This window comes from Scardinius erythrophthalmus, assembly GCF_964197995.2.
Source record: "Scardinius erythrophthalmus genome assembly, chromosome: 14".
NCBI lineage: Eukaryota > Metazoa > Chordata > Actinopteri > Cypriniformes > Leuciscidae > Scardinius > Scardinius erythrophthalmus.
Genome location: NC_138234.1, coordinates 17813061 through 17840635, shown reverse-complemented (window position 1 = coordinate 17840635; position 27575 = coordinate 17813061). Strand labels below are relative to the sequence as shown.

Here is a 27575-nt window from a genome sequence, read left to right as displayed (position 1 = left end):
ATCCAGTATTTTGTATGATCTTTTCGACCGAGTGATTAATGGTCATTATTGTGAATCGTTTCAAAAGAATGATTCGTGAATTGTGAATCACTGATAATGAATATAGCCTACGCTTCATCCTCACATGGTTCATTTAATCATGCAAATATAGAACATTTAATGTAAAACGATCTGTATTGCATGCATATTTGAGGACACTGGGATGATGGCATGTTGTGAGGGAAAGTGAATTAAACTTGAGGAAACTTTTTTATTTTTAGTGCACAAAACCTCACACCAGCTTAATTACTCTGACATGCATAACGGAGAAATTACTGTCTCACTGATTAAGGAACCGCGTTTTAGAGGAATGCGAACTTTAATCTGTCACCACTTTATTGTTTCCTTATCAAAGTTGAGGTAATATTTAACACTCCTGCTCTGTTCGACTCTTGAGAGCGTCCGCGCGCGCAACAGAGACAGAATTGCGTTGGATAGTAACGGAATTCTGAACCAAGACTCGCGCATTTCACTCTAAGATGGTCAGTAAGTGTTAAATAGTGCAAATATTGTGTGCACAGTTTTTTTAAATTGCGCTTTTTAACTTCTAGAGAGTTGTGCGTAAAAGCGCAGTTGGAGAGTAGCATACCTATCATAAGGTGTTGTGTATGTTGTCCTGTATGATTTTAAAGCGGTTTTTATTTGATTTGGTTATTTTTGACATGTTTTAGGATCTTAAAAAATGGCTTCTGGCAGCATTTGGGATCGTAGTGATCGTTGTCTTAATAGCTGTTCCAACTGCAATTTTCCTCAACGGTAGGTGATTTAAATGGATAAATCCATCTGCGTTTATGTAGATAGGTTTATATGCCTTATGAAATCATGATTTCTGATTAATAGCTCTGTTGCTTCATGTTAAACTTGTAAATGTCCAACTGTTAGTCATTGATTATAAGTGTTACTCCTCCATGAAGTAATGTTATAGTTAGTAGGATGACTGGCTCCGGGAGTGTTTACATCCAGTGTTTTCAGAGGCTGAACGCTTTCCAGCGTTTATCTGGGACATTATCTGGGACATTATCTTCCCTGAATTTGAACTTTGTACAGATAATGATTTTACTTTTTTATAATGCACAAACACACGTGTGTATTATACAACACATTCACTGAGAAAAGTCTCAATAAATAACATCTATCTATCTATCTATCTATCTATCTATCTATCTATCTATCTATCTATCTATCTATCTATCTATCTATCTATCTATCTGTCTGTCTGTCTACTTTATCTAACTAATTATCTGTCTGTCTACTTTATCTATCTATCTATCTATCTATCTATCTATCTATCTATCTATCTATCTATCTATCTATCTATCTATCTCTGTCTACTTATCTATCTATCTATCTCTGTTTGTCTGTCTGTCTGTCTGTCTGTCTGTCTGTCTGTCTGTCTGTCTGTCTGTCTGTCTGTCTGTCTGTCTCTTTGTCTGTCTCTTTGTCTGTCTCTCTGTCTCTCTTACTGTCTCTCTTACTTTCTCTCTCACTTTCTCTCTCTCAGAAGATAAAACTGAAACCCAGAGGACATTTACTCTAGAAGATTACTTCAATGGCACAGCGAGAACCAAGTCATACAACTTGCGCTGGGTCTCAGGTACTATGAGTTTTGGAAAATTTGCTCAGTATTTATTTACATTGCAAATTTAGACATATTTATAAAATAGAAATTATACTGTGTCTGTACCATGGTACAGCGACGGTATCAAATGAGAACACTACAGTACTTTTAAATATACCATGTACCATAGTACTTTTTTGTAAGTGCATGTATACTATGGTATTTACATAGTAACGTCCAAAAAAAACGTGCTTTTTGTAAGTAAACGGATATTGCCATTTTTTTGTAATAAAATCAATGATTTGTTACCTTTCTGCACAATTTATCATGCAGATGATGAATATCTTCACAAGACAGGAGAGGGCTCAGTGCTTCTGATCAACGCAACCACTGGAAATGGAAGGGAATTCGTGAACCAACAGATATTTGTAAGACATTTTGCATAGGCTATTAGAGCTTTTACCACACATTCCCTTTTCTAAATATAAAAACACAGTGGTGTTTTAAATACTAGTTTGAATGGATGAATGTGAACCATGACATACTATAAGCAATCAGACTTGTGATTTCCGTTACGTTGATTTACAATTTTACCCTAAATGTACACATTGAAAGACATTTTTAAGCAACCACATATCAACTATCCAGAATACCCTAGCAAAGCACTTAAAACCACCCCCTAGCATCATGCCGGAGACTTTTACACAGGGAAGCAGCAAAAAATTGTTTTTATTTTTTGACACAGTATTTATTGATTTTTTGGGGGGCGCTGTTCTCAGAACTGTAAATGTAAATGCACATTTGTATCGATTATTTGAATGTACAACAGTTGTCTGTCTTTGGTGTTATCAGGCCCGTGTGGAAGCTTTCGATTACATGGTGTCAGCCGATCGAAAATATGTCTGTTTCCTGAGCAACTACACTAAGGTAATCAATGAAACGCTTTGATGAGTAATCAATTATCAATCATATCCCAATATTGAATATTGGCTTTCTTCACCAGCTATGGAGACACTCGTACACTGCATCGTATTCCATCTACGACCTTGAAAAAGGGTTTGTTTACTAGTGTTTTTAAACAGTTGGTTTGTTGAGCTAGCTAACTGTTTATGCTAACAAACTGCATGCTATGGATCTCTATACCTGTCATAACTTTGAACAATGATCACTTTGTATTTTTTGAAGATGTCTAACTTTCTCTTTATTTCAGGGATTTTATAAATACAGATATCCCACATGAAATCCAGTACCTAGCGTGGTCTCCAACTGGCCACAAACTAGTGAGTATCTTATCAGTTTAACACAATGTCATGTACAAGTTGCTGTCATGTACATGTCGTAAAACCTTATCAATATTGTCTTCATTTCACTAGTTTATGCCATGTCATCGGTTGATAAAAGTGTATTCTTTCTGTCTGTGAAGGACTTGGTTCACTAGCATATGCTAATACATGCTTTGGTGCTTGCTAGCTAAAAATAGCAGCACGAACTACATTTTTTACAATCGTTAAAACAGTGTAGCTTTTCCAGTAATTCTTCCAACAAATACTGGTGTACTGATGTTTTAATATCGGTGTAACTAACTAGTAGCAATGCTGCTAACCTAAGCTAAATTTTTCCCAATTAGCTCTGTTGCATGACAAATATGTTTACGCACAAAGCTTTTTTTGTGTGTGTGTTGTTGTTGTGAAACATTTAGTTGAAATACTGCAATTTATTAATACAAAAAAATTCTAGCCATTGTTCTCCACCCTTTGCAGACATAAAATAATTGTTTTTCTCTAATCCATGCAGGCATTTGTGTGGAAGAATGACGTATATGTGAAGGAATCTCCCAGCTCCACATTTATCCAGGTCACCAATGATGGAGCCCACAACCTGATCCTCAACGGCATTCCTGACTGGGTGTACGAGGGTAAGAGATGCATATTTAATGAAGCGGATGGATGTTAACCAATCATAAGGGAGGTCATTAACATATTGAAGACTTAAAGGAACAGTTCACCCAGAAATTATCCCCAAAAAAAACACCATTAAGTGGTCTTGCATATCTGTTTTCTCTGTAGAGGAAATGTTCTCCACCAACTTTGCTTTGTGGTGGTCACCAAATGGGAAGTTTGTGGCGTACGCCAAATTTAACGACTCTCAAGTCCACAATATCGAGTACACATGGTATGGAGAAGGACAGTATCCAGATACGGTCTTCATACCATACCCCAAGGTAAAAGACCTTAAGTTTCACGGTGCAAAATGTGATGTTACACAATATTGTACACATTTTTGATGCTCCCATTCATTCATTTCCAAGGCTGGAACCCCAAACCCAACTGTACAACTTTTTGTGTTCGATTCAAACTCATCCGCAGTCGCGGAAGTCCAGGTCCCCAGTGATGTTGGTGCAGGGTAAGGAGTTTTGGATTGGTCCTTCATCTTCAGGCAGATGTAATAATAATTTGACATAAAACTAGATGTTTTATCACAGAGAGCACTACCTGAGCACTGTTACGTGGGCCTCAGATGAGCGAATTGCAGTCCAGTGGCAGAAAAGAACACAGAACTATGTCAGTTTGAAGACGTATGACTTCAATGGTGGCACTTGGAGTGAAAGTTCACTGGTACGACCAACTTCAGTCAGTGTTTTTTGAGGTTGAATAATAAATATTACAATAATAATAAAAGTGTAGCAACAAAAGTGTAGATTATGGCTCCTTTAATAAATCAACTGAAGCATAATCTTCTTTTTTCTTGTGTGTTTTTTCAACAGAAACAGATTATCACAAGCAGTACTGGTTGGGTTGGCCGGGTATGAACTATTTGACTACAAAATGTCATATGATTTTGAATGCAATGTTTATGTCTGTTTGTTTGTGTTGTTTTTCGTAGTTCTCTCCAGATGAACCTGTCTTTCGGCCGGACGGCAACAGCTGCTATCACATTTTGAGTAACGAGGAGCAATTTAAGCATCTTGTTTATTTCAGTGGAGTGAGTTTACAAGCTATGGATTACATACATTTATGTAACGTATTAATTAACACATTAATACGCTTTACATTTAATTTGACAATGACATATATATTTACATTTTATTTATTTCGTTTTTGCATTAATATGTATTGAATATTTACATTTAGAATATTTAAAAATGTTATTGTAAATTTTTCGATTTTAGTCTTTTTTTACTTAAAAAATATATATAATCCAATATTGTTTTCTAGACACAAAAAACGTTTCTGACTTACGGAAAGTGGGAGGTCATTAGCATCCTTAAAGTCACAAGCAACGCCGTGTAAGTTACTTTTCTAGAAACGTCTGTCATTGAGTGTCCGGTTTCTTTTCTCAACTCTTTTCTCTGTTCTCGACAGATACTATGTAAGTAACGAACACAATGCGAATCCAGGCCAAAGGAACGTTTACAAGTGAGTGCTATGGTCTGAAATCAATCAGGCATTTTTATTGTTGAAAAATTAAATAAAATGTGTTTTTTTCTTTCTGCAGAATCGCCATAAACGGTGGTGCTCATTCAGAGAGGGAGTGTCTGACCTGTACTCTCAATTCGGACCGGTGCAAATATAACTCTGCTCTCTTTAGCGCTGAAGGAACCTACTACTACATGAGCTGTTCTGGTACGTCACGTATATTCATTGTTTAGGTCTTTCCATTTCTCTATATGCAAAGTACATAAAGCACATATAAAATCAATGAAACGTTCCCAAATCCTGTTATTTGTTTGTTTCCGAAGGGCCTGGCCTGCCTCTGTATACACTGAGAAACAGCCGAGATGGAACAGGTAGGGCTAAGCATTCAAATCAGCTGTTTCATTGGTGCCATTAGCAGTTACTTAGCGCACAGATTAGCGGTTAGCATAAATGGGTTCATATTCCATTTACTCTACAACATTTTTCAATCCCATCCCCGCCACTTCTACTTATCGTGTCATGTCCTCTACAAAAATAAAATAAAAATGTATTTATTTATTAATTTATTTATATTTTCATATATTATTTTGTATGCATGTCTAGAAATTCTGGAAAATTGCTTTTCTAAATGATCTTTATTAGGGATGTACAATATATTGTGACCTTATCGGTTATCAGACTTTTAAAATGATCGGGATCAGATGACATTTAGATGACATCAGATGTCACTTAGAGGGAGTTTCTCTGTATTCATGAATTTATTGCTTAATTATAAAAACTGGTACCAAACTGTAACCAAACTGGTTGGTTATCGGCCAATAAATTATCAGCTTCAGGTAGAATTTCAATATCAGTGCATCGCTAATTGTTTTAATTCCTGGTACTGATAAAAGAGCCGTTCACACCAAGGATGTTAACTATAACAATTATGATAAAGATATAGTTGTAGAAACTTGACTTGATAAAAAAACATTGACAGCCAATCAGAATATACCAGACTTTGAAGAGCTCGAGCATTTAAACAGCCAGATGACAAATCTGCAGTGCGCGCTTAAAATAAACAGAACGATATCGTACGTTGGTGTGGATGCTAATATAGTTATCTTTATATTAGGGCTGTCAAACGATAAATCGTGATTAATCGCATCCAAAATAAAAGTTTGTGTTTACATAATATATGTGTGTGTATGGAGTATAATTATTTTCTATATATAAATACACATATATATTTAAGAAAAATGTGTTATTTATATATAATATAAATTATATATAATATAAATATATATACACAGTAAATACATGCAAATATTTCTTAAATATATACATGCATGTGTGTGTATTTATATATAGAAAATAATTATACACCGTACACACACATATATTATGTAAAAACAAACTTTTATTTTGGATGCGATTAATCGCGATTAATCATTTGACAGCCCTACTTTATATTTATCATTCTTGGAGTGAACGTTAATTCATTTCTTAAAATATTTTTAGAGGTGAGAGTTTTTGAAGACAACGGAGATTTGGAAAATACTCTGCAGAGCATCGCAATGCCGTCGGTTACGCACGGCACGCTGAAGATTGGAGAGTTTGGTAAGGCTGAATCTGCAGGATAACTTAAAATATGTTTGTTCTAAATCCTAATCTTATATTTTTCCCCCCCCTCAGACCTTTGGTACCAGATGATTCTGCCTCCCAAATTCGACAAATCCAAAAAATATCCTCTGCTTATTGACGTGTAAGCTAGCTGCATTTTTTTGTGATCTGATTGTGAACTATTATCTGGTTTGGATGGACACTGCAGTCATGATTCTTTCATATCCTGTAGATATGCGGGCCCCTGCAGTCAGAAGTCAGATTTCCGGTTCAGGGTGGGATGGTCCACATACTTGGCCAGCACGGAGAAAGTGATCGTGGCCAGCTTTGATGGTAGAGGAAGTGGTTACCAAGGAGACAAAATCATGCATGCCCTCTACAAACGACTTGGCACTTATGAAGTCGAGGATCAGATAACGGCTGCTAGGTACAAATATGTGTCCACATTGCTCTCAATTGAATAAGTTTTGATGTTATTTGTGCTCCAGACATGAATGATTCATCAAACGATGTGTCTTGTTGCGTAGAGGTCAGCTGTTACTTTACTAGGCAATCTGACATCCAATGTTCAACTGGCGGATGTTAAAATGAAGAAAAAATCGCATAGACTTATATTGAAGGATCCATATCTAGACTCTTTTAACTTGATCCAGTAGGCAACCTCCCAGATCACATTGGAAACTACTTAGCAACACCCTAGCAACCATCCAGATCACCCTGGAAACTACTTAGCAACCACCTAGAACACCCTAGAAAACACTGGCAACCCAGCAATGCCCTACAACCACCTAAAAATTACTTATACTACTAACCACCCAAAACAGCCTGCAAACCACTAATAATGCCCAAGTGACCACCCAAATCACCCTAGCAACACTCTAGCAACCACCCAAGTCACCTTAGAAATGTTCTAGCAGCCACCCAGAGCACCTTAAATCATTTATCAACACCCTAGCAACCACCTAGAACACCTCAGAAACCACTTGCCAACGTCCTAGCAACCACCATGAACACATTGGAAACCTCTTATCAACGTTCAAGCAACACCCCAGAACACCCTGAAAACCACATAGCAACACCCTAACAGCCACTCAAATCATCCTACAAACTACCTGGCAATGTCCTGGCAACTACATGCATAGCAACATACTTAGCAACATACTACCAACCATCTGGAGCACCTTGCAACTTAATCAGCAACTGCCTACCCAGAACACCCTGGAAACCATATAGCAATGCCCTAGCATCCACACGAAACATCTAGCATCATCCTAGCAACTTAGCAGTGTCTTAACAACCACCTAAAAACCCTGAAAACCAATTAATAATGCCCTAGAAACCATATAGCAATGCCCACCTGGAACACCTAGTATTATCCTAGCAACTTAGCAGTGTTTTAGCAACCACCTAAAAAACCAAACCCTGGAAACTAATGAATAATGCCCTAGCAACTACCCAGAACACCTCAGCAACCAATTAGCAACATCCTAGCAACCATTCAGAACACACTGGAATCCACCTAGCAACACCCCAACAACCACCCAAATTGACGTAGCAACTGCTCAGAACACCTCAGAAACTACTTAGAAACATCCTACTAACTACCCAGAACCGCCCAGTGACACCCTAGCAACCACCTAACAACTTTACAGTGCCCTAGCAACCACCTATAGCCTCTGGAAACCATCTAGCAACGCAGTGTCCTAAGAACCTCTTAGAAGACCCTAGTAACCACCTAGCAATGCTCTAATATCACTACAATAAACATTTTTTTTAGTGAGATGAGATATATTAGCAAAATTTCACTCTTATTTTAATCATATATTACATTTAATATCATTTACATTTGCAGTTAAATGATTAAAAATGACATGCTGATATTGTTCATTCATCTTCAGACAGTTTATCAACATGGGCTTCATAGATAAAAACAGGGTTGCCATCTGGGGATGGGTAAGTTTAATTTCCAGAAATATTTAATATCATGAACCTAACAAAGTTTTTTTGAGAGATGTTTTGATTGAAAATAGTTCTTGTTTCGTTAAAATTAACGGCACTTGTTTTGATATTTTGTTACATAATGCAAATGCTTTTGGACCACTATATGTGTAATCTTGTATTTGCGATACAGTCTTACGGTGGTTACGTCACTTCGATGGTTCTGGGAGCCGGGAGTGGAGTGTTTAAATGCGGTATGGCTGTAGCTCCGGTGTCTAAATGGGAATATTATGGTATGTAGCAGTAAACAACCTAATCTCAGTGTGCTTTCAACTTTTTCACCCCGAATTCATTGATATCATGTGATAAGACGGTTGTACTGTAACTTCCACCAGACTCGATTTACACTGAGAGGTACATGCTCACGCCGGCGGAGAATCAGGCCTTTTATGACGTAAGTTACACTCTTAAATTCTACAATTGTCTGATTAAATCTGTGGTTTTCCCATGATGACGTCGCAGAGAACCGTGAGTCAGTCCTAAAATAACTCACAAGAGGAAAGCACAAGAGCTGCGTCACAGAGGATTTATGGGATGTTATTATTCTTGCAGAATTCCACAGTGACGGGAAGAGCCAAGAACTTTAAATCAGTCCAGTACCTCCTGGTGCACGGCACCGCTGACGGTGAGATACGACCCATCTCTCTCTCTCTCTCTCTCTCTCTCTCTCTCTCTCTCTCTATCTCTATCTCTCTCTCTCATCTGGTTTCTGCAACCGAGCAATTTCAAACTTAATTGAATGAAAATTTAAATAAATTAATTTGAAAAAAAATCTGCTTTCCTTGTTTGATGGTTTCTTTTGTCTCATTTTGGTTAAAAATAATTTTAAATATAAATGAAATAAAAAAAAACCACATAAATCTCTTATGTATTCACATTTTCTGTTCGCGGAAACATCATTTGTTTCCTTTACAATTAGAGTTTTAGATCATATAGGCATATCTTATTTAAATATCATAATCTTGTAAATATCTGAAAAATAACCCAGATGACGTGATGTTAAAGTGAAAACTAGTGCTGTCAAATAGATTAATCGCGATTAATCGCATCTAACATAAAAAATTATATATATATAGTACATATATTACATATACACATATATGTATATATTTACAAACTATATATACACACAAACTCATATATATATATATACACACACACACAAACTTTTATGTTAGATGTGATTAATCGTGATTAATCGATTTGATTTCCCCCCTGTGCTTTTCTATTTCTGTTTTTAGATAATGTTCACTTCCAACAAGCTGCTCAGATCTCTAAAGCGCTCGTGGATGAAGACGTGGACTTTGATGCAATGGTAATTCATGCAAATTTGTTCTAATAAATTATAGTATATAATGAGTACATATTATATTTAATTAAATTTACAATACAATTAATCAGAATATTTAGTTGTATAATGCATTATTTATTTATTATTAAGGTATAAATATGCTCAATAACACTGCAAAACATTTTTAAAAGAATTAGTAAATATTGTTTTAAATGGTTCTAGATGCATATATATAACATATAGTGTTCTATTGTGTGTCTCTGTCAGTGGTACACTGATGACGACCACGGTCTCGGATCGGCCAGTCAGCACTTGTACATTCACATGAGTCACTTTCTGAAAAACTGCTTTGCTTGAAGTTGTGCAACTTGCCACCCAGAAGCCACGGCACTGAATCTGCGTTACTTCCAGACCACTTCACTCTCTTAAACGCGTGTGTGACCCCCGATGAGCAGCCGCTGAATCCTTCTGTACTGTGCTGCAATAACAGACTCCGTTTATTCACGTTTATCACTTTCAAATGAGTCATGATTTAATCTTTAGTTGTACATCAGATAAAGCAAATACATACATGCAGGATAAACATGAAGCTTGATGATCTAGCTAAAGAAGGAAAAATTATTAATATCATTTTAATCACTTTTGTATGCTGAGGAGAGCAATATTGTGTATTTTCCATGTCAAGTTCATCGCCACCTGTTAGTTTAATGTAAAGAACACAAAGAAAGTAATAAAATATCTGAATTTAATATTTTGATCATTATATTCAAAAAGAGAAATACATTTTTAATAAGTATTTTCACACTGTAAGTCATTTGTCATCAAGCTTTGTCGAGTATCAAGTAGTCTCGTGAGTTTTTAGGTAAATATTTATTTTATGTGCCTTTAAATTATAAGCCATAATTTGTATGAATTTACTATATCAGAGATATTTTCGATCTTTAATAAATTTTATAAATGCACTCAATTGTTTGTGACTCATTTACAAGTTTAAACATTACATATTCATATTCAAAAGTTTTGAGTATATTCAATATTTTTTCAATCGTACAAAAAGCCTATTTTTAAAATAATTTTTCATAACTTAAACTTGTTAAACTAGTACTTTTGTTATCCTGATTTTTAATTAATTTAATTAATTTATTATTAATAAATAAAATGGATATTTAAGTTATTAATATAATGTTATTATGTATAATAGTTTATCATTGAGATTCATATTTTGAATTTGTTTTTTTATTTTACTATTTTCAAGTATAATTTTAATTTTATTTAAGGTTTTAGTAATTGTGTTGCATGTTTTTGACATTTTTATTAGTTTATTTTATATATATATGTAAAAGAAAAACAGTTTTAGTTAAACTAAATAAAAATGAGAAATACTGCCTTGGCAATTAGCTCAAATAAAATAAGTTTCCATTTTTGCATATTGTATTTTATTTCAGTTAACGTTCATTTTAAAATGTAATGAAAATGATTTTCATGGTTTTGAGTTTTAGTTAAATATTATAACCCTGATGTAGTTTCAACAAATAAAAACAACAAATATGACACTGATTCCATTAATCAAATGCTTGCACACAAGCACCTCAAAATGCATTCTGGGAATTTTTGTATATTCAGCAAACTAAAACATTTTCAATGACATCTTAAAATTGCATCAAAATGAACGGTGTCACTCAAATCGAACTGATTTTGTGTGCAAAGCATCCTGGGTAGGACATAAAAATCATGTACAACTAATGTATAACAGACGAAAAATGGGTTTGTCACGTTCTCCGCGAACCCTTTGTGCCGGAGTATCTGTCTGCCCTCTTGATTTTCTCCGACAGTAGCACTCGGAACGTTATTTTTCTCTTGGTTTATTTGCGAAAGCCTCCATCCTGCTGTCTGACACCTCGAGGACAGCTCTTATCTGGAGGTACTTTGGCACATCTCTCTCTTTAAACAAACACAAGCGGATTCATCCAGAGCGGGTAATGGACTGACACTAATGGATTTCAACGCGCACATACGCGTGTGTGTGGGCTGCCGAGACGGGCCGGCCCTCCTGGACCGGCTATATAAGACCCAGAAGTTTGGGAAGAGGCCACGAAACCAACAGCAGAAGAGCCAGGAGAAGATCTGTGCTTGAGGAGCAAACACACTCATCTCATCTCATCCATCTCATCCATCCATCGGTAAGTTGAGCATCTCTTCAAGGACTTCATTGACCTCTTGTAGATGTTTGGTTGGTTTCAAATGGAGTTATCTCTCTTATTTTGACAGGGCGTGTGTTCAACTCTAAAGAAGCTGTGAAAATGAAAGGTGTCCAATATCTCGCTGGTCTTCTTCTGCTCCTCTTTGTTCAAAACAGCATGTGCGTCCCACTGCAAGATGACAACACTAGGTCAGAGGAATCTTTTATGTCATTTCCGAGTAGTAAATAACAAAAAAAAATTGTTTTAAGGTTATTTACTTGTATACTTAGTGCTTGATCAGTTTGGTAGTTTGAAAACAGCTCTGCATTTTCACTTTATAACTGTTTGGGGAGTTTTCAGTTGGAAATGTGTCCATGGTTTTTGCGCTGTTCACGGTTCAACACTGGTTTTTCTTCTGGTGGCGCAGCACAGAGACAGCAGAGAGTCTTGTGCCGAGGGCTCAGGGCTTCACGAGCGTAAAGAGGCATTCTGAGGGGACGTTCTCCAACGACTACAGCAAGTACCTGGAGACCAGGAGGGCACAAGATTTTGTCCAGTGGCTCATGGACTCAAAGAGAAACGGGTAGGCACGATTACAGTGTAATACTGTTCATAGATTTCTGTAATTAAACAATGGCAACTTTATTCAACATTTGGTGTAAAAGAAGTACTGAAGTATGACGAAAATTACTAATCAAATTGAGAAAATTTTGAAAACATGAAAAATGTAAGAACAAATAAGAACAAAACATAAACATTATATATAATTTTATATAATACTATATAAGAAAAATATATTATGTATATTGGAATATACTGTATATGGAAACTTAAAAAAATCTTCTCAAATTGTATTTATAGTATTATTCTTAAAAATTATATGTGTAAATATATATATACACACACACACATGTTACAAAGTTATAATAAACAATATATATATATATATATATATATCCTTAAAATATACAATCTTAATATATATATATATATATATATATATTAAGATTGTATATTTTAAGGTTGTTTATTATATTTTTATGTTTTGTATTTTATATATAATATCATAAAACTAAAACACTATAATATGATAAGCAATTATATGAATAATATACAGTAGTCAGCATTTGAAGTGGATCAAAACCTTTCATCAAGGTATTCATGAATTTTGAACAATACCCGTTCTTGTCTTAGGACAACTTCGATTAACTTTTTTGACCCACTATTTTAATATTAAAATAATATATGTAAATAAAATAATACAAAAAAAAAAACAAATATAATATAGAACACCATAACATAATATAATAAAACTAGAAGCTTGTGAACAAACTATAAAATAAAAATGTGCATTATATGTTGAAATTCATTGCATATGAATGCATCCTTATTCACATTTATATAACTGATTACAAAAATACTATATAAATATGTATGTATATATGTATAACTATATAATGTCATTAACATTTATATAACCAATTATATTATTATATGAAAAAAACATTAAATATATAATACAAAATGTGATAATATCATATTTTATTTTAAGGCCTAACACTAACCGACGACTTCTAAGCTAACTCAAAATCAAACATTTAATCAATGATTACTCACTAACACTTAAACTCTCTTCTCCCCCCAGTGGTCCGTCCAAACGTCACGCTGAGGGAACCTACACCAGTGACATCAGCTCTTACCTGCAGGACCAAGCGGCCCAGAACTTCGTGGCCTGGCTCAAGTCTGGACAGCCCAAGCAAGAGTAGGCTTCCATGCTTCTAGTCCCTCCTTCAGTGCCTTACAGTGTTAAAGTGATGGAAATAAAGAAAAAGAGAGTGTGTGCGAGAGAGCAAAATAGCTGAAACGCCCGCTTCATCATGCCTTCTCCTCTTCATCATGCCTAGAAAAGAGACATCTGTCTCTTTTCTACCGCACTCTGTCCATCCTCACTGTCAAATGCTAATGCTAATAAATAGTGCTGAAACCAGGCTAGTTGCTTCTGGTTATCTTTCTCTGCTAATGTCTTCTTCTGTTTCTAGTACTGCTGTGCTAATCAAACAAATACTGACTGCAAAGATGCTAATTATAACCAAACTTCGCATAACTAATACTACAAATAAACTGATTTTCAAAGTACATGCTAAAGCTAAAAGCTAAACTCACTGCAGGCCGCAAGCTATCCTCCTAAACTGTGCTTAACATAATGCAGGCCGCAAGCTAACCTGCTAAACTGTGCTTAACTCAATGCAGGCCGCAAGCTAACCTGCTAAACTGTGCTTAACTCAATGCAGGCCACAAGCTAACCTACTAAACTGTGCTTAACTCAATGCAGGCCACAAGCTGACCTGCTAAAGTGTGCATAACTCAATACAGGCCACAAGCTAACCGACTAAACTGTGCTTAACTCAATGCAGGCCACAAGCTAACCTGCTAAACTGTGCTTAACTCACTGCAGACTGCAAGCTAACCTGCTAAACTGTGCTTAACTCACTGCAGGCCACAAGCTAACCTGCTAAACTGTGCTTAACTCACTGCAGACTGCAAGCTAACCTGCTAAACTGTGCTTAACTCACTGCAGGCCACAAGCTAACCGACTAAACTGTGCTTAACTCAATGCAGGCCACAAGCTAACCTGCTAAACTGTGCTTAACTCACTGCAGGCCACAAGCTAACCTGCTAAACTGTGCTTAACTCACTGCAGACTGCAAGCTAACCTGCTAAACTGTGCTTAACTCAGTGCAGGCCACAAGCTAACCTGCTAAACTGTGCTTAACTCAGTGCAGGCCACAAGCTGACCTGCTAAAGTGTGCTTAACTCAATACAGGCCACAAGCTAACCGACTAAACTGTGCTTAACTCAATGCAGGCCACAAGCTAACCTGCTAAACTGTGCTTAACTCACTGCAGGCCGCAAGCTGACCTGCTAAACTGTGCTTAACTCAATACAGGCCACAAGCTAACCGACTAAACTGTGCTTAACTCAATGCAGGCCGCAAGCTAACCGACTAAACTGTGCTTAACTCACTGCAGACTGCAAGCTAACCTGCTAAACTGTGCTTAACTCACTGCAGACTGCAAGCTAACCTGCTAAACTGTGCTTAACTCACTGCAGACTGCAAGCTAACCTGCTAAACTGTGCTTAACTCAATGCAGGCCACAAGCTGACCTACTAAACTGTGCTTAACTCACTGCAGGCCGCAAGCTAACCTACTAAACTGTGCTTAACTCACTGCAGGCCACAAGCTGACCTGCTAAACTGTGCTTAACTCACTGCAGGCCGCAAGCTAACCTACTAAACTGTGCTTAACTCACTGCAGGCCACAAGCTGACCTGCTAAACTGTGCTTAACTCAATGCAGGCCACAAGCTGACCTGCTAAACTGTGCTTAACTCACTGCAGGCCGCAAGCTGACCTGCTAAACTGTGCTTAACTCAATGCAGGCCGCAAACTAACCTACTAAACTGTGCTTAACTCACTGCAGGCCACAAGCTGACCTGCTAAACTGTGCTTAACTCAATGCAGGCCACAAGCTAACAGCTAACTGTGAACTCATAATTCACTGGTTCAAACTTTGAATAATGCACATGCTTTGTAATTTGCACATGCTCACAAGTTGTTTATCGCATATGCGCAGTGTTGGGACCAACAGAAGCACAAATTTGAGCCGCAGGCGGCATGTAGACGGCAGTTTCACCAGTGACGTCAACAAGGTCTTGGACAGCATCGCTGCCAAGGAGTATTTACAATGGGTGATGAACTCTAAGACATCAGGGACAAGGTAAAGTCCTCTCTAAAGTGGCTAAAACACTGATAAGATTAAGGCATATGACTATTTTGAATGATAATCAGTGCAAGAACAAAATATGGGTCTATTTTAATGTGATTATCTTCTTTTCTAGTGGCAAACGTGGCGGGACTCAATGAAGAACTGTTCGGCTTCCCTTGCGAGAGCTTAAATTTGGATCCTGAAGGGGGTTCGATCATCAAAATGAATGAAAGCCATATCTTTTAAAGGCAAAACGGATACAACTCTTGAAATGAAAAGCCATATTAATATTTTTTAACTTTGAGCACTGTGGTTATTATTTATTTTCCCTAGTGTTAAAGAACATCATGTTAGTTATAACAAAAAAAAGAAAAGAAATATTTTTCTATAGTTTTGAACTATTTTCTATGTGTGCGATAAAAACAAACTCAGGTGAATGCACTAAACACTCAGGTAAAAAGTGACAATTTACGTGTGCCACCACTGTATCAAAGTACCATGGTAAATGGTGTTTTGCTCTGCAAAATAAACATTTTCATATTCCACCCAAGCCTGTTGTTTTCCTGCTTGAACACATGTGCATTTAGCGCCACCTAATGGATATCTGTAGCAATACACTTGTTTGCGGATTCGGTTTATTAAAAAGTGAAAAGCCATTTACAGCATGTTTATTTTTTAAAGTTATAATTAAACAATAGTTATATTTCTGAAATGAGCAATATTCCTAAATTAAATTTTGTTAACGCTTTTAATTATTTACTCATTTATTTTGTTGCCAACTTTAATGCTTATCTGTTTTTATTATTATTGTGCCATAATAGTATTAATATTGGTTTAAGAAATTCAATCCTAATGTGAAATATAAAACATTATTTTTGAATGTTACTCTTTTTACTCAATTGATCTGAGATGTAAAAAAGATTTTGAAAAATAGTAAATTACTTCAATTCAAAAACAGGATAATATAAGCAAATACTATCTTGTGCAGTTTATTCAAACATTTATATATTCATTAATTGTTATATTTTTAATACTTTGCACTTGCATTAATTAAATAATAGTCACATATCTGAAATTCATTTATTTCAATATTTTGTTTATTTTTATTTTTGCCCATTCTTTAACGTAGAAAGTATTATAATAATTATTATTATTATTATTAATAAGCTAATATCCCAATGTGAAACATCACACATTATATTCAAATGTTCCAAAAATATGTATGTATTTGTTTATTTATTTGCGGTTGATCTGATTATTTCTGTTAACAAAAATAGAAAGAAAGCTTGACCAATATTTAAGAAAAACATGTATTATTTATTATATTAGTGAATTAAATATAAAAAATGTTTTTTTTAAAAAAAATATATATTTATATGTTTTCGTTTATGGTTTATGATATCTTTGCACACTGTGCCTGGCGTCACTTCCTAATCGGAGGGGCGGGGCATCGTGAGGAGGCGCGGTTTGCGCGTTGCGTCATCTTCGTTGCGCACATTCTTTCGGCGTCTAGAAGGGCGTAGCGACTTTGCCGGTGTCATTCATTTTAACGCAGAGTGTAACAGCCGTTTTTAACGACTGTTCGGGGAGTTTATACGCATTAAAAGCATGATCATGAACGGAATCCATGCGGATGAGGAGGAGGTCCGAGAAGAGTCGAGCTCCTCCAGCCACAGCCCGGAGAAGAGGAAACGAGTGATCCGGGTCTGGTGTGACGGCTGGTGAGTGACAACACACACTCATACGGTAATGAACACAAAGTGCGTATGTGTCTCTACAGCATCTTTACAGTGTCTTATAATGTTAGAATTCAACATAAGAATATCTATAGTAACTTAGTAATTATAGTACAATTACCATTGTATTGTTAAATTACCAACAAAAGTACCTTATCGGCACCATGGTGCTGTCAGTTATAGTATCACATTGTATTACTGTGGTAATTTGAAAAATGCAGTGGTACTAAAATACATGCCATGCCCAAAATATTCCATTACCATGGTACTTTACTTCCATGATACTTAATTCATTGTTTTACTTATTTTAAAATACCATAGTATTACCAGAGAACACGTGAAAACAAACATAGTACGTAGTATAGTGGTGTCGCAATGTACTATGATATTTCCCATTGCACTGAATGATTACCATATATTTATGTATATGTGCAACAGTGTGATAACTTAAACTATTGAAAGTAATGTTTTGGTTATTGAAAATAATAATAAATATTAGATGGAAAACTTAAATTAAAATAATTAGAAATGTTGCCTTGGCAAATAACTACAATAAGCAAGTTGAAGTACTAAAATTACTTTAACTAAAAAAATAATTAAAAAAAAACCTTAAAACTAATAAAATGACTAAAGCGCATTACAAATTTTCTAAAATGTAAAATAGACCATATAAAAAATACTTTAATAGTATATCCATAATACTACATTAACTGGTGCAGGTTCAAAAGTGTTCTTGTCAAGTGATTTCTAAGAGATATTACAGATGGAAGTGATATTACATGTTTCTCATGCCTGAGCTAATGGTTCATAAAATGCATTAATATTGCAATTCCATTTGGTGACACCAGAGGCTCAGAAATGACACACTAAACGTTTAAAGATGATAATAATATGAGTTTATGAGTGATGAAATGAAGCTGATGTTATAAATAACCCAGTGTGAGGAGTGGTGCCCAGCAAGGAATCATGGGAAATGAAATTGGAGATTATGTTCCCATGTAATCCCATCGGCCCAGTTAATGATATTAATGGGGGAATAGGGCTCGTCCTGGTTAGATAACCCACCGCCTCTAGTTACTCCTTTAATTCGGCGTGCAGAGCTGTTATTTATTACATACCTGTGGTTTCTCTGTCTTTGAACGCGGGTCATGTTTTATTGACCCTTATTAACTCTGTATTTAAAGTCCACATCTGTCTCCACAGCTATGACATGGTGCACTACGGTCACTCTAACCAATTACGACAGGCCAAAGCGATGGGAGATTATCTTGTAGTAGGAGTACATACAGACGGTATGCTTCACACTTCATATTTCAGATCAATACTTTACATAAACACTGTAATACCCAAATATATGAGGAAATTATCAAATATTTTCTATCTCACGTTCAGAGGAAATAGCCAAGCACAAGGGTCCTCCGGTCTTCACGCAGGCCGAGCGTTATAAAATGATACGGGCCATTAAGTGGGTGGATGAGATTGTGGAAGGGGCGCCGTACGTCACCACGCTGGAGACGCTGGACAAGTACAACTGTGATTTCTGTGTGCACGGAGGTGAGGGGATCCTTTAGATATTTAGACACACATACTAGTGATCCATAATTAATTTTAGTTTTTTTTTGTGGAATTTTATTCCTTGAAAAGCACTTGTTTTGCATCAAAAACGGAAGTAATTTAGTTTTTGTTAATCATTTGTTTTTGATTCTTAGAATTGAACAGTCTATTTTTGTTGCGTTCCTTTAAGAGTTCTGTATGTACTGTAAATTATGTTATGATTGAAACTTTTCTCACATAAAACATGGTGTAGTTCATGTTGACGTTTATCAGAATGGCCTTAATTACTGAATAGGCATAATATTAATATATATGGCCATATGTTTATATGGTAATAATTGTAATGTCATAATCATGACTATTTCTAAACCAACAAGTTTTTAACAACTGGTTAAAGACCTGTTCACACCAAGAATGATAACTATGAAAACTATTAGTTTTGTCGTCTGCCACTTTAAATGCTTGCACTCTTTAAAGCAGGATAAATTCTAATAGGCTCTATGCACGATCGCTTCCGCGTTTTGTCTCAGCCCGCCCAGTTACATCCGGTGCTGCGTCAGAAGCCGTTTTTGCATTAGGTGGAGATAATGGCAAATTACACTCTCTGTTTACAAGAACTTCCAGCGGTTAACGTGAATGATGTTAACAATATTGTGAGGCAGTTAACTGTCACACATATGAGTAAGAAAGAGAAGTTCTTTAAATTAAAAATTTCGAGCTACATCGACAACTTTGAGGGTGAGTATTCTCTCATATCACGCGAAATCCGACTAGCGAATCAGTTTCTAAAATCGTTGTCTCCGTTTCTGAGAAAATGAATTTTATTAAAGTGAATTGTCCTATAGAATGCGCTATGCGGAAGTAAAGACGCCGGCTGAGATCCTACCGGAAATATGTCAGCAGCGTTCGTGCATAGAGCCTATTGGCTTTCAATGTTTATCGTTCATTAGAAAAAAAAAAAACATTATTCATTGTCATTATCTTTATAGTCGTCATGTGGACGTCTCTGTACTTAAAGAGTTAGAACAATTATTAAAACTTTATAGTTATCATCCTTGGTGAGAAACAGGCCTTAAAGGATTAGTTCACTTTTAAAAAAACTTTTGCTGATAATTTACTCACCCCCATGTCATCCAAGATGTCCATGTCTTTCTTTCTGCAGTCGAAAAGAAATTAAGGTTTTTGATGAAAACATTTCTCCATATAATGGACTGCAATGGGACCCAAACGATTCACGGTCCTAATGACAGTTTCAGTGCAGCTTTAAACGATACCAGACGATGAATAATGGTCTTATCTAGCGAAACGATCGGTCATTTAAAAAATAAATAAAAAAAGTTTAAGTTTTATAAGCACTAATGCTCGCCTTGCTCTGTTCTGTGATGCGCGTTCGTGACGTCATGTAATACGCGATTACGTTGAAAAGGTCACGCTTTTCTGTCCTGACGAAAATTTTCTTTTAGGCTTTTTAATATTAAAACACCCAGGATACGCACACGAAATGGGCATTTTAAACGATAAACTGACACAAAGAGATTTGAATATGTGTATATGGTCCTCCTTCCGCACATTTGTAAACATTGACTCGGTGCTTCCGCCTATGTCAAGCGTGACCTTTTTAACGCAATTGCGTATTACGTGACGTCACGAACGCGCATCACAAAACTGAGCAAGGCGAGCATTTGTGCTTATAAAACTTTAACTTTTTTATTTATTTTTTAAATGACCGATCGTTTCGCTAGATAAGACCCTTATTCATCGTCTGGTATCGTTTAAAGCCCTTTGAAGCTGCACTGAAACTGTCATTTGGACCTTGAACCGTTTGGGGCCCATTGCAGTCCATTATATGGAGAAATGTTTTCATCAAAAACCTTAATTTCTTTTCGACTGAAGAAAGAAAGACATGGACATCTTGGATGACATGGGGGTGAGTAAATTATCAGCAAAAGTTTTTTTTAAAAGTGAACTAATCCTTTAAGTTTCTCGGCATAGTGATTTTTACATTGAAATCTCTCCCTTTAAAGCACAACATAGTTGAAATGTAAGCAAAATGGAATTGAATCTGAAATAATTTCATGTATTTTGCTAGATGACATCACATTGACCGTGGACGGGAAGGATACCTATGACGAGGTGAAGAGAATGGGCCGATATAGGTAAAGTCTAATGGTCCTCGGACATACACCTGTGGCACACCACTGAATTTTGACCCAGGGATGGGTGTAACGGTTGTCAAAAATGTCGTTTTCGTCAACAGGGAATGTAAACGCACACAGGGAGTGTCTACGACAGACCTAGTGGGCCGGATGCTCCTGTTAACAAAGGCGCACCACAGTAACATTGTGCGTAAAATTGATCATTTATTTATGTGTGTTGTTAAGCGTTGTAAAGTAATTCATATTCCCCCCTCTCTCTCTCTCTCAGGATAACACGGCCTACCAGCTCCACACGGATAACTTTGGGAAGGTGAGTAGATCTGCATATACTCAGATATAATTGTATAATATTTTTAACATTTTCATAATTTTTCCACCTCTGAAACATTTAAATAATGTACATTTATATTATTGTAGCGCACATATCATAATCCAGTCAAATCCTGATGGATACAAATCAAGTCTTCTACATTATTATTTCCATTTTAAAATTTAGTTTTGCTTGGAAAACTTTAATGGGTTGCTCTTTTATGTAGCTCTTAGTTTTATATATGGTTTATGAATTAAAAACAATATTATAAGCCGTGTTTCCACCGAAATTACCTGGAACAGTTTGTCCCAGGAAAAGCTTACTGCGTTTCCACCGCGGTCTAAAGTAACGTGAAAATTCGGCAAATTAGTCTTGTGATGTAGACCTGCATGCACTGCAACAGATTTAAAAAAATGGTGATTGAAATGAAACGAGGGTGAAATTTTTACCCGGAACTTCATTTAGACTCTGATTCCTGCGGTCGAAACACACAGAGCACCACCCCAAACTCACTAGTTCCTCGGGAAAGTTCCTGCGGTGGATATTCGGCTATACATTGTTATACAACGGCATACAATTTGAATCTCTTGGCATTTGCAAATGCAAAACTTTTTGTTTTTTCTGTTCTCCTCAGGGTCCTAAAGGGCACAGTCCTTGGACTGGCGTCTCTCAGTTCCTGCAGACTTCTCAGAAGATCATCCAGTTCGCCTCAGGAAAAGAACCGCAGCCAGGAGACACCATCATATATGTGGCCGGAGCTTTCGACCTTTTCCGTATCCTTTTAAAATCCACATGCCACTTTACACTTGTCTTTTGAAGACATCCAGAAAGTTTTTAAGCAGAATTTGGGGAAAGCGATTAAGGGTACTCTTGTTGTATATCTGTGTATTGGCCTTGATTATCTGACCCATATAGACATCGGTCATGTGGATTTCCTCGAAACTGTGTACAAACAAGCAGAGAAACCTTACGTCATTGTCGGACTGCACTTTGACCAGGTGCGTTTCATAAAAACAAACACGCACACCGCACCCACTTTACAAGAGTTTACAGATCTCTCTACTGTCATTGTGCTTGACAAAAAGGGCAACATTTGATATAGAAAGCTGTTTTTAATTCTAATTTTGATTGGACCAAAAAACGAATGTAAAACAGGATTGCTCACAAACCTGTTTTACACAGTTTTTGAACTTCATAGCTTCGGGTGGAATGTGTTTAAGTTCCCTAACATGCAGAATGCCATAAACATTACAGTTATGGTTACTACAATAAAACTGTGGTAATTACTACTATAAAACAGAAATGACACACAATTATAATTGTTTATTGCTATTGGTTAGTACTAGTTCAGTATTGGATCTGTAATTTTGTCTGTAACTTATGTGTGAAATATAGCAGTTTTGATGTGCAATAAATGTAAAGTTTAGTAATTGTTATTGTCATGTTTATTAAGTGTGTTCATATAATTGATTTGTAGGAAGTGAACCGCTACAAAGGGAAGAACTACCCCATCATGAATATTCATGAGAGAACTTTGAGTGTGCTGGCTTGCAGAGTGAGTGCATAATTTAACGTCTCCTCCAATCATTTCTTTGCATTTCGCATAAAGGAGTGCATAACTTACCACCTCCATTAATAAATTATTGGTTTGCATAAATTACTGACTCCTCCAGTCAGTTCTCTGGATTGTGCATAATTTACAGTCTCCAATTCCGATTTATTACATTGTTTTTGTATCCGTGACACTCTTGTTTAAGAACAATGGGCCTCTGTGTTTAGAGAGAGGGAGTGATATTTAAAAAAAAAGAGAGTGTAGGGGGAAGAAACTGAACAGAAACATTAAGAAACATCTCAAGGTCAAAAGAACAAATATCACAAGCAATGAAAAAAGTTCATTTGTTCTGCATGTTCATGAGATGGCCATTAAAAATCTCGCATTGTGTGCTAATCCAAACATAACCTAGTTTACAAACCCTCTTATTCATCCACAGCACGCATTCTCTCACGGATCAGGCACATAACAGCATACCTAAAGCATGACGTCGCTTTCAGACAGACCTCCCTCACACTGCGATAGCAATGCAAACCACACGTGCATGCCTTTCTGAAGACTGTCCCAGGGGATGTTTCATTCGGCTTTAGGATTTTAGAAGTTCATCTGATTTAGGCAATTTTAGGAACTGAGTACTTTGAACTTAAAGATCCAAAATCAAGTTTTTAATGTTGTTTTTTTAATATGCTTTGCGACAAACCATGTGCAAATTCATAAGTCAACACCATTGCTAAGTATTTTCTTCTCAAAACGCCAATCGAAATGTTGTAACCATTCACATCAAAGTGCGGGTGAGCTTTAGCATATCATTAACTGCTGAGAAGTCAGGTTATCCCATTATATTTTTCTGTTGATATAAAACATCGGGTACGTTTAGCAATATAGCAGGTGAATTTTGTATATTATGTATATTACAATGTTATGAAGAACTATATGAATTTCTCCACTGACGTTCCGAGCTTTTCTAAGGATGCTGATTTTTTGAAGGCAGACTGAGATGGCGAACAGGAACGTGGTTTGTGTAACATTAGCAACACTTTATTAGCTGTTTGATAATGTAGTCAAGCCAAAGGCTAATCACAATAATTACAGTTATGTGTCCGACGTTGTAGAGATCGATACATAAAACGCATTACCATTCTGATATGTCGACTTGTAGATGAGCCTGTATAATTCACTCTTTCTCTTTCGTCTCTGGTTCAAACTTATATGGCTCAATTAAACCAGTATTTCCATTTCCTTGCCATCGTGTAGCGTTTACTAGAGTAAAGTCAAGTGGATCAGTCTAAGCTGGTGTGAGTGAGTGGAGGAGGAGACTAATTTGCATATTAATGGATCCACATATACTAAACAAAGCAAGGCTGTAGAGTTACATTCAAGTTATTTAAGGCATGAAGAAATTATTTTCACATGAAAAAACGTTGAAATATGTCATTTTGGTGATCAAAGATGAGTTTTAAGGGATAAAATTATTGACTACAGGGGGCCTTTAAGGAACAATAGAACTTGATGAAGTTAGAACTGGAGAACTCTGAGAATGTAGAACGTTTATAACTTAAAGAACCTTAAACAACCTAGAGAACTTACTTTAGAACTTGGCAAACTAGAACTGGGGTACTTTGTGAATTTGGAGAACCTTGAGAACTTAAATCTAAAGAAATGAAAAGTTAGAGAATGTAGAAGCTAGAAAATGTAGAACTTAGAACTAAAGAAATTTGTGAGCTTGGAGAACTCTGAAACCCCAAAAAGTTAGAGAAGGTAGACATTTAAGGTAGAAGCGTAGAACTTTAGAACTTGGAGAACTCTTAGAGCTTAAATCCTAAAGACATTACAACAACTTAGACATATAAAACTGGAGAATTTCTAGAAAGTGGAACTTAAAGCAATTACAACTTAAAGAATGTGGAACCTGGGCAGTGTAGAAGTTTACAACTTGGAGAATTCTGTAAATGTACAACTTAAAGAAATTAGAACTTCAAGAACTTGGAGAACACTTAGAACTTAAATCCTAAAGACATTACAACTTAAGTTAGAACTATAAAACTGGAGAATTTCTAGAAAGTGGAACTTAAAGCAATTACAACTTAAAGAATGTGGAAACTAGACAGTTTAGAACTTTCTGCTCTAGAAGAACTGACTGTAGAACTTGGAGGTGAGTTTATAATTGTTCGTTTAGGCTATGAATAACTGTCTTGTGATCCTCTTGTGTTCAGTATGTGTCAGAGGTTGTGATCGGGGCTCCGTACGCAGTAGGAAAAGATCTTCTGGATCACTTTAAGGTACAGTACTAAAGCAGTGCAACTTTACATTGTTCATTCATTGTGGTGAATAAGAAACTAATTTCAATTTAAGCCCCTTCCAGACAATAACACAATAAAAGGCTTTGAGTGTGAAGAGAACAGGGTGTGTGTGATTCACACAGTACGATATTGAGGCGTAAAGCTGTGTGTGTTGTGCACTGTCCTGGGACAGCAGCCAAACTCAGAGGCTTTAGTGACAGAACACTATTTCAGCAATTCTGTGTTGTTGTTCTCCGGGAACAATCTAGAGATTTACTGCTCGCCTCTTTAACCAGAACCCCTCAGTTACAGTTTAACTTTAGAGGACTCAACAGAGAGCTTGGGACATTTTTCCAAATAAAACAAACGGTGTCAAATATATTGGTGACCATATCGATTTATAAGATGTTTTCTGCATATTAAAATTATTTAGTAAATGGAGGTTAATTGACATGCATTTATATATATATATATATATATATTTTTTTTTATATATATATATATATATATGTGTGTGTGTACTAGTGAAATATTTTCTTATATTTTATTAAATTATACGATAGCCTATACATAGAAATTTGGTGCTGAAAAAAATATGTAAATAAGAATATCTGGTATTATCTACTTAATTTAAAAAAAAGTTTTTTAAATTAATGTTTAAACCCCCCCATTATTAAGGTTTCCCCCCCCCATTATTTTTCAGCGCTAAACTTGTATCTATCTTTTCTACATTAAAATATTTTGTTTTTAAAGTTTTTAAAGTTTTTTAGAGTTTTTAAAGTTTAGATAAAATAGTAATGCTCTTTAAGCAGAAAAGTTTTTTTTTCAGTTTCTGACATTCCTTTTTTGCATTATTTATTCAGTGCCAAATTTTCTAAAGCACTGATATCCATCTTTTCGTTTTTACATCAAAATATTTTAGTACCCAAATTATTTTTTTTAGATATAATCATAATGCTCTAATGATCATTTAAAAAAAAAAATTATACAGATACGTTCCATTATATATTATCAGTACCAAATTTCCAAAGCACTAAACTTTTAATCTATTTTACTAAACATTTTTGTTTTTATTTTAATACTCGACTTGAATTAGTTTTAGACACTTTAGTTTGAACAGTGTTTTTTTTATTTTATTTTTTAACTGTTATGATTTATATATATATGTGTCTGGCTGTAGGTGGATCTGGTGTGTCATGGGAAGACAGAAGTGTTTCCCGACAGCGACGGTACAGACCCTTACGACGTGAGTAAAGTCTTCAAACATTCATCATCTCTGAATTATCTTCTCCTCCATAAATACTGTTTTTAACCTGTTTCTCTCTTCTCAGGAGCCGAAGAAGAGAGGGATTTTCCGCATCCTAGACAGCGGCAGCAACCTGACCACCGACGACATCGTGCAGAGAATCATTGAGAACAGGTGTGAGAAATAATCAATCAAAATGTGAAAACGTCGCTCGCTTAAAGTGTGTACGAACATATGCAAATGGCCCAATCTCTCTTTTTGTCCGGTAGATTGCAGTTTGAGGCCAGGAACCAGAAGAAGGAAGCGAAAGAGATGGCCATGATCGAGGCTTTGAAGCATAAAGACGATTCGCTGAAGACCGAGGCGGCTCTCGCGAAGAATTAACCGAACTATCCAAACCGAACAAATAAGGGGCTTCGACGTAGAACGAAAGTTGCCCCCGGACTGTTATAAAACGCCTCGATTTACGAACAGTACCCGCATTTAAATGAACGTGGTGGAACACGGACCTGTTTTTTATATGTTGTAGGACTCTTGTTTGATGACAACACCACTTTGTTGCGTGCGATGAGTTTTAATAGTACCTATTAAATGGGTTGAAAAACGTTCTCTCAATGGTAGGAACGCTGAGAAACGTTTAGCAAATACTTTTGCGTCGTTTTATGAGGGTTATGGGAAGATTGTGTCATTAAATTAGTGATCCATCCGCACGTATCCGTAGATGAGCAGAGAAATGCTTTGTGAAGGAACACTTCGTGTTGACTACGTTGATATGTGTAAGACTAATTGGGTTTATTTGGGGATTTTTCTTTTAAATTTTTATTTTTATTTGGGTGAGTCTCATGGAAACATATCCAAGTCACATTTACCCCATAATCAAATTATATTTTTGC

The 27575-nt window shown here is 36.0% G+C and overlaps 3 protein-coding genes across 3 annotated transcripts; all 3 read left to right on the top strand.

The window, feature by feature from the left end:
* Positions 1 to 447: 447 nt before the first annotated feature.
* dpp4 (dipeptidyl-peptidase 4) lies at positions 448 to 10869 on the top strand. The gene is made up of 26 exons (XM_081383812.1): positions 448 to 521; positions 711 to 795; positions 1541 to 1633; positions 1931 to 2025; positions 2450 to 2524; positions 2601 to 2653; positions 2808 to 2877; positions 3392 to 3512; positions 3664 to 3818; positions 3906 to 4000; positions 4080 to 4212; positions 4362 to 4400; positions 4481 to 4579; positions 4813 to 4883; positions 4960 to 5013; positions 5093 to 5220; positions 5337 to 5384; positions 6514 to 6612; positions 6688 to 6757; positions 6848 to 7042; positions 8514 to 8568; positions 8747 to 8846; positions 8949 to 9007; positions 9166 to 9238; positions 9855 to 9928; positions 10172 to 10869. Exons 1-26 carry the CDS (start codon positions 519 to 521, stop codon positions 10259 to 10261), a joined length of 2232 nt encoding a protein of 743 aa, XP_081239938.1. The 5' UTR covers positions 448 to 518; the 3' UTR covers positions 10262 to 10869.
* A 648-nt stretch (positions 10870 to 11517) lies between these two features.
* Positions 11518 to 16393, top strand: gcga (glucagon a). The gene is made up of 6 exons (XM_081384326.1): positions 11518 to 12084; positions 12173 to 12293; positions 12512 to 12667; positions 13730 to 13846; positions 15718 to 15861; positions 15983 to 16393. The coding sequence occupies exons 2-6, from the start codon at positions 12205 to 12207 to the stop codon at positions 16005 to 16007; spliced, it is 531 nt and encodes a 176-aa protein (XP_081240452.1). The 5' UTR covers positions 11518 to 12084; positions 12173 to 12204; the 3' UTR covers positions 16008 to 16393.
* A 950-nt stretch (positions 16394 to 17343) lies between these two features.
* Positions 17344 to 27201, top strand: pcyt2 (phosphate cytidylyltransferase 2, ethanolamine). The gene is made up of 13 exons (XM_081384013.1): positions 17344 to 17570; positions 18789 to 18877; positions 18978 to 19139; positions 21229 to 21295; positions 21397 to 21481; positions 21564 to 21605; positions 22240 to 22378; positions 22521 to 22603; positions 23083 to 23160; positions 25371 to 25436; positions 26617 to 26682; positions 26768 to 26856; positions 26952 to 27201. Exons 1-13 carry the CDS (start codon positions 17458 to 17460, stop codon positions 27064 to 27066), a joined length of 1194 nt encoding a protein of 397 aa, XP_081240139.1. The 5' UTR covers positions 17344 to 17457; the 3' UTR covers positions 27067 to 27201.
* Positions 27202 to 27575: the final 374 nt, after the last annotated feature.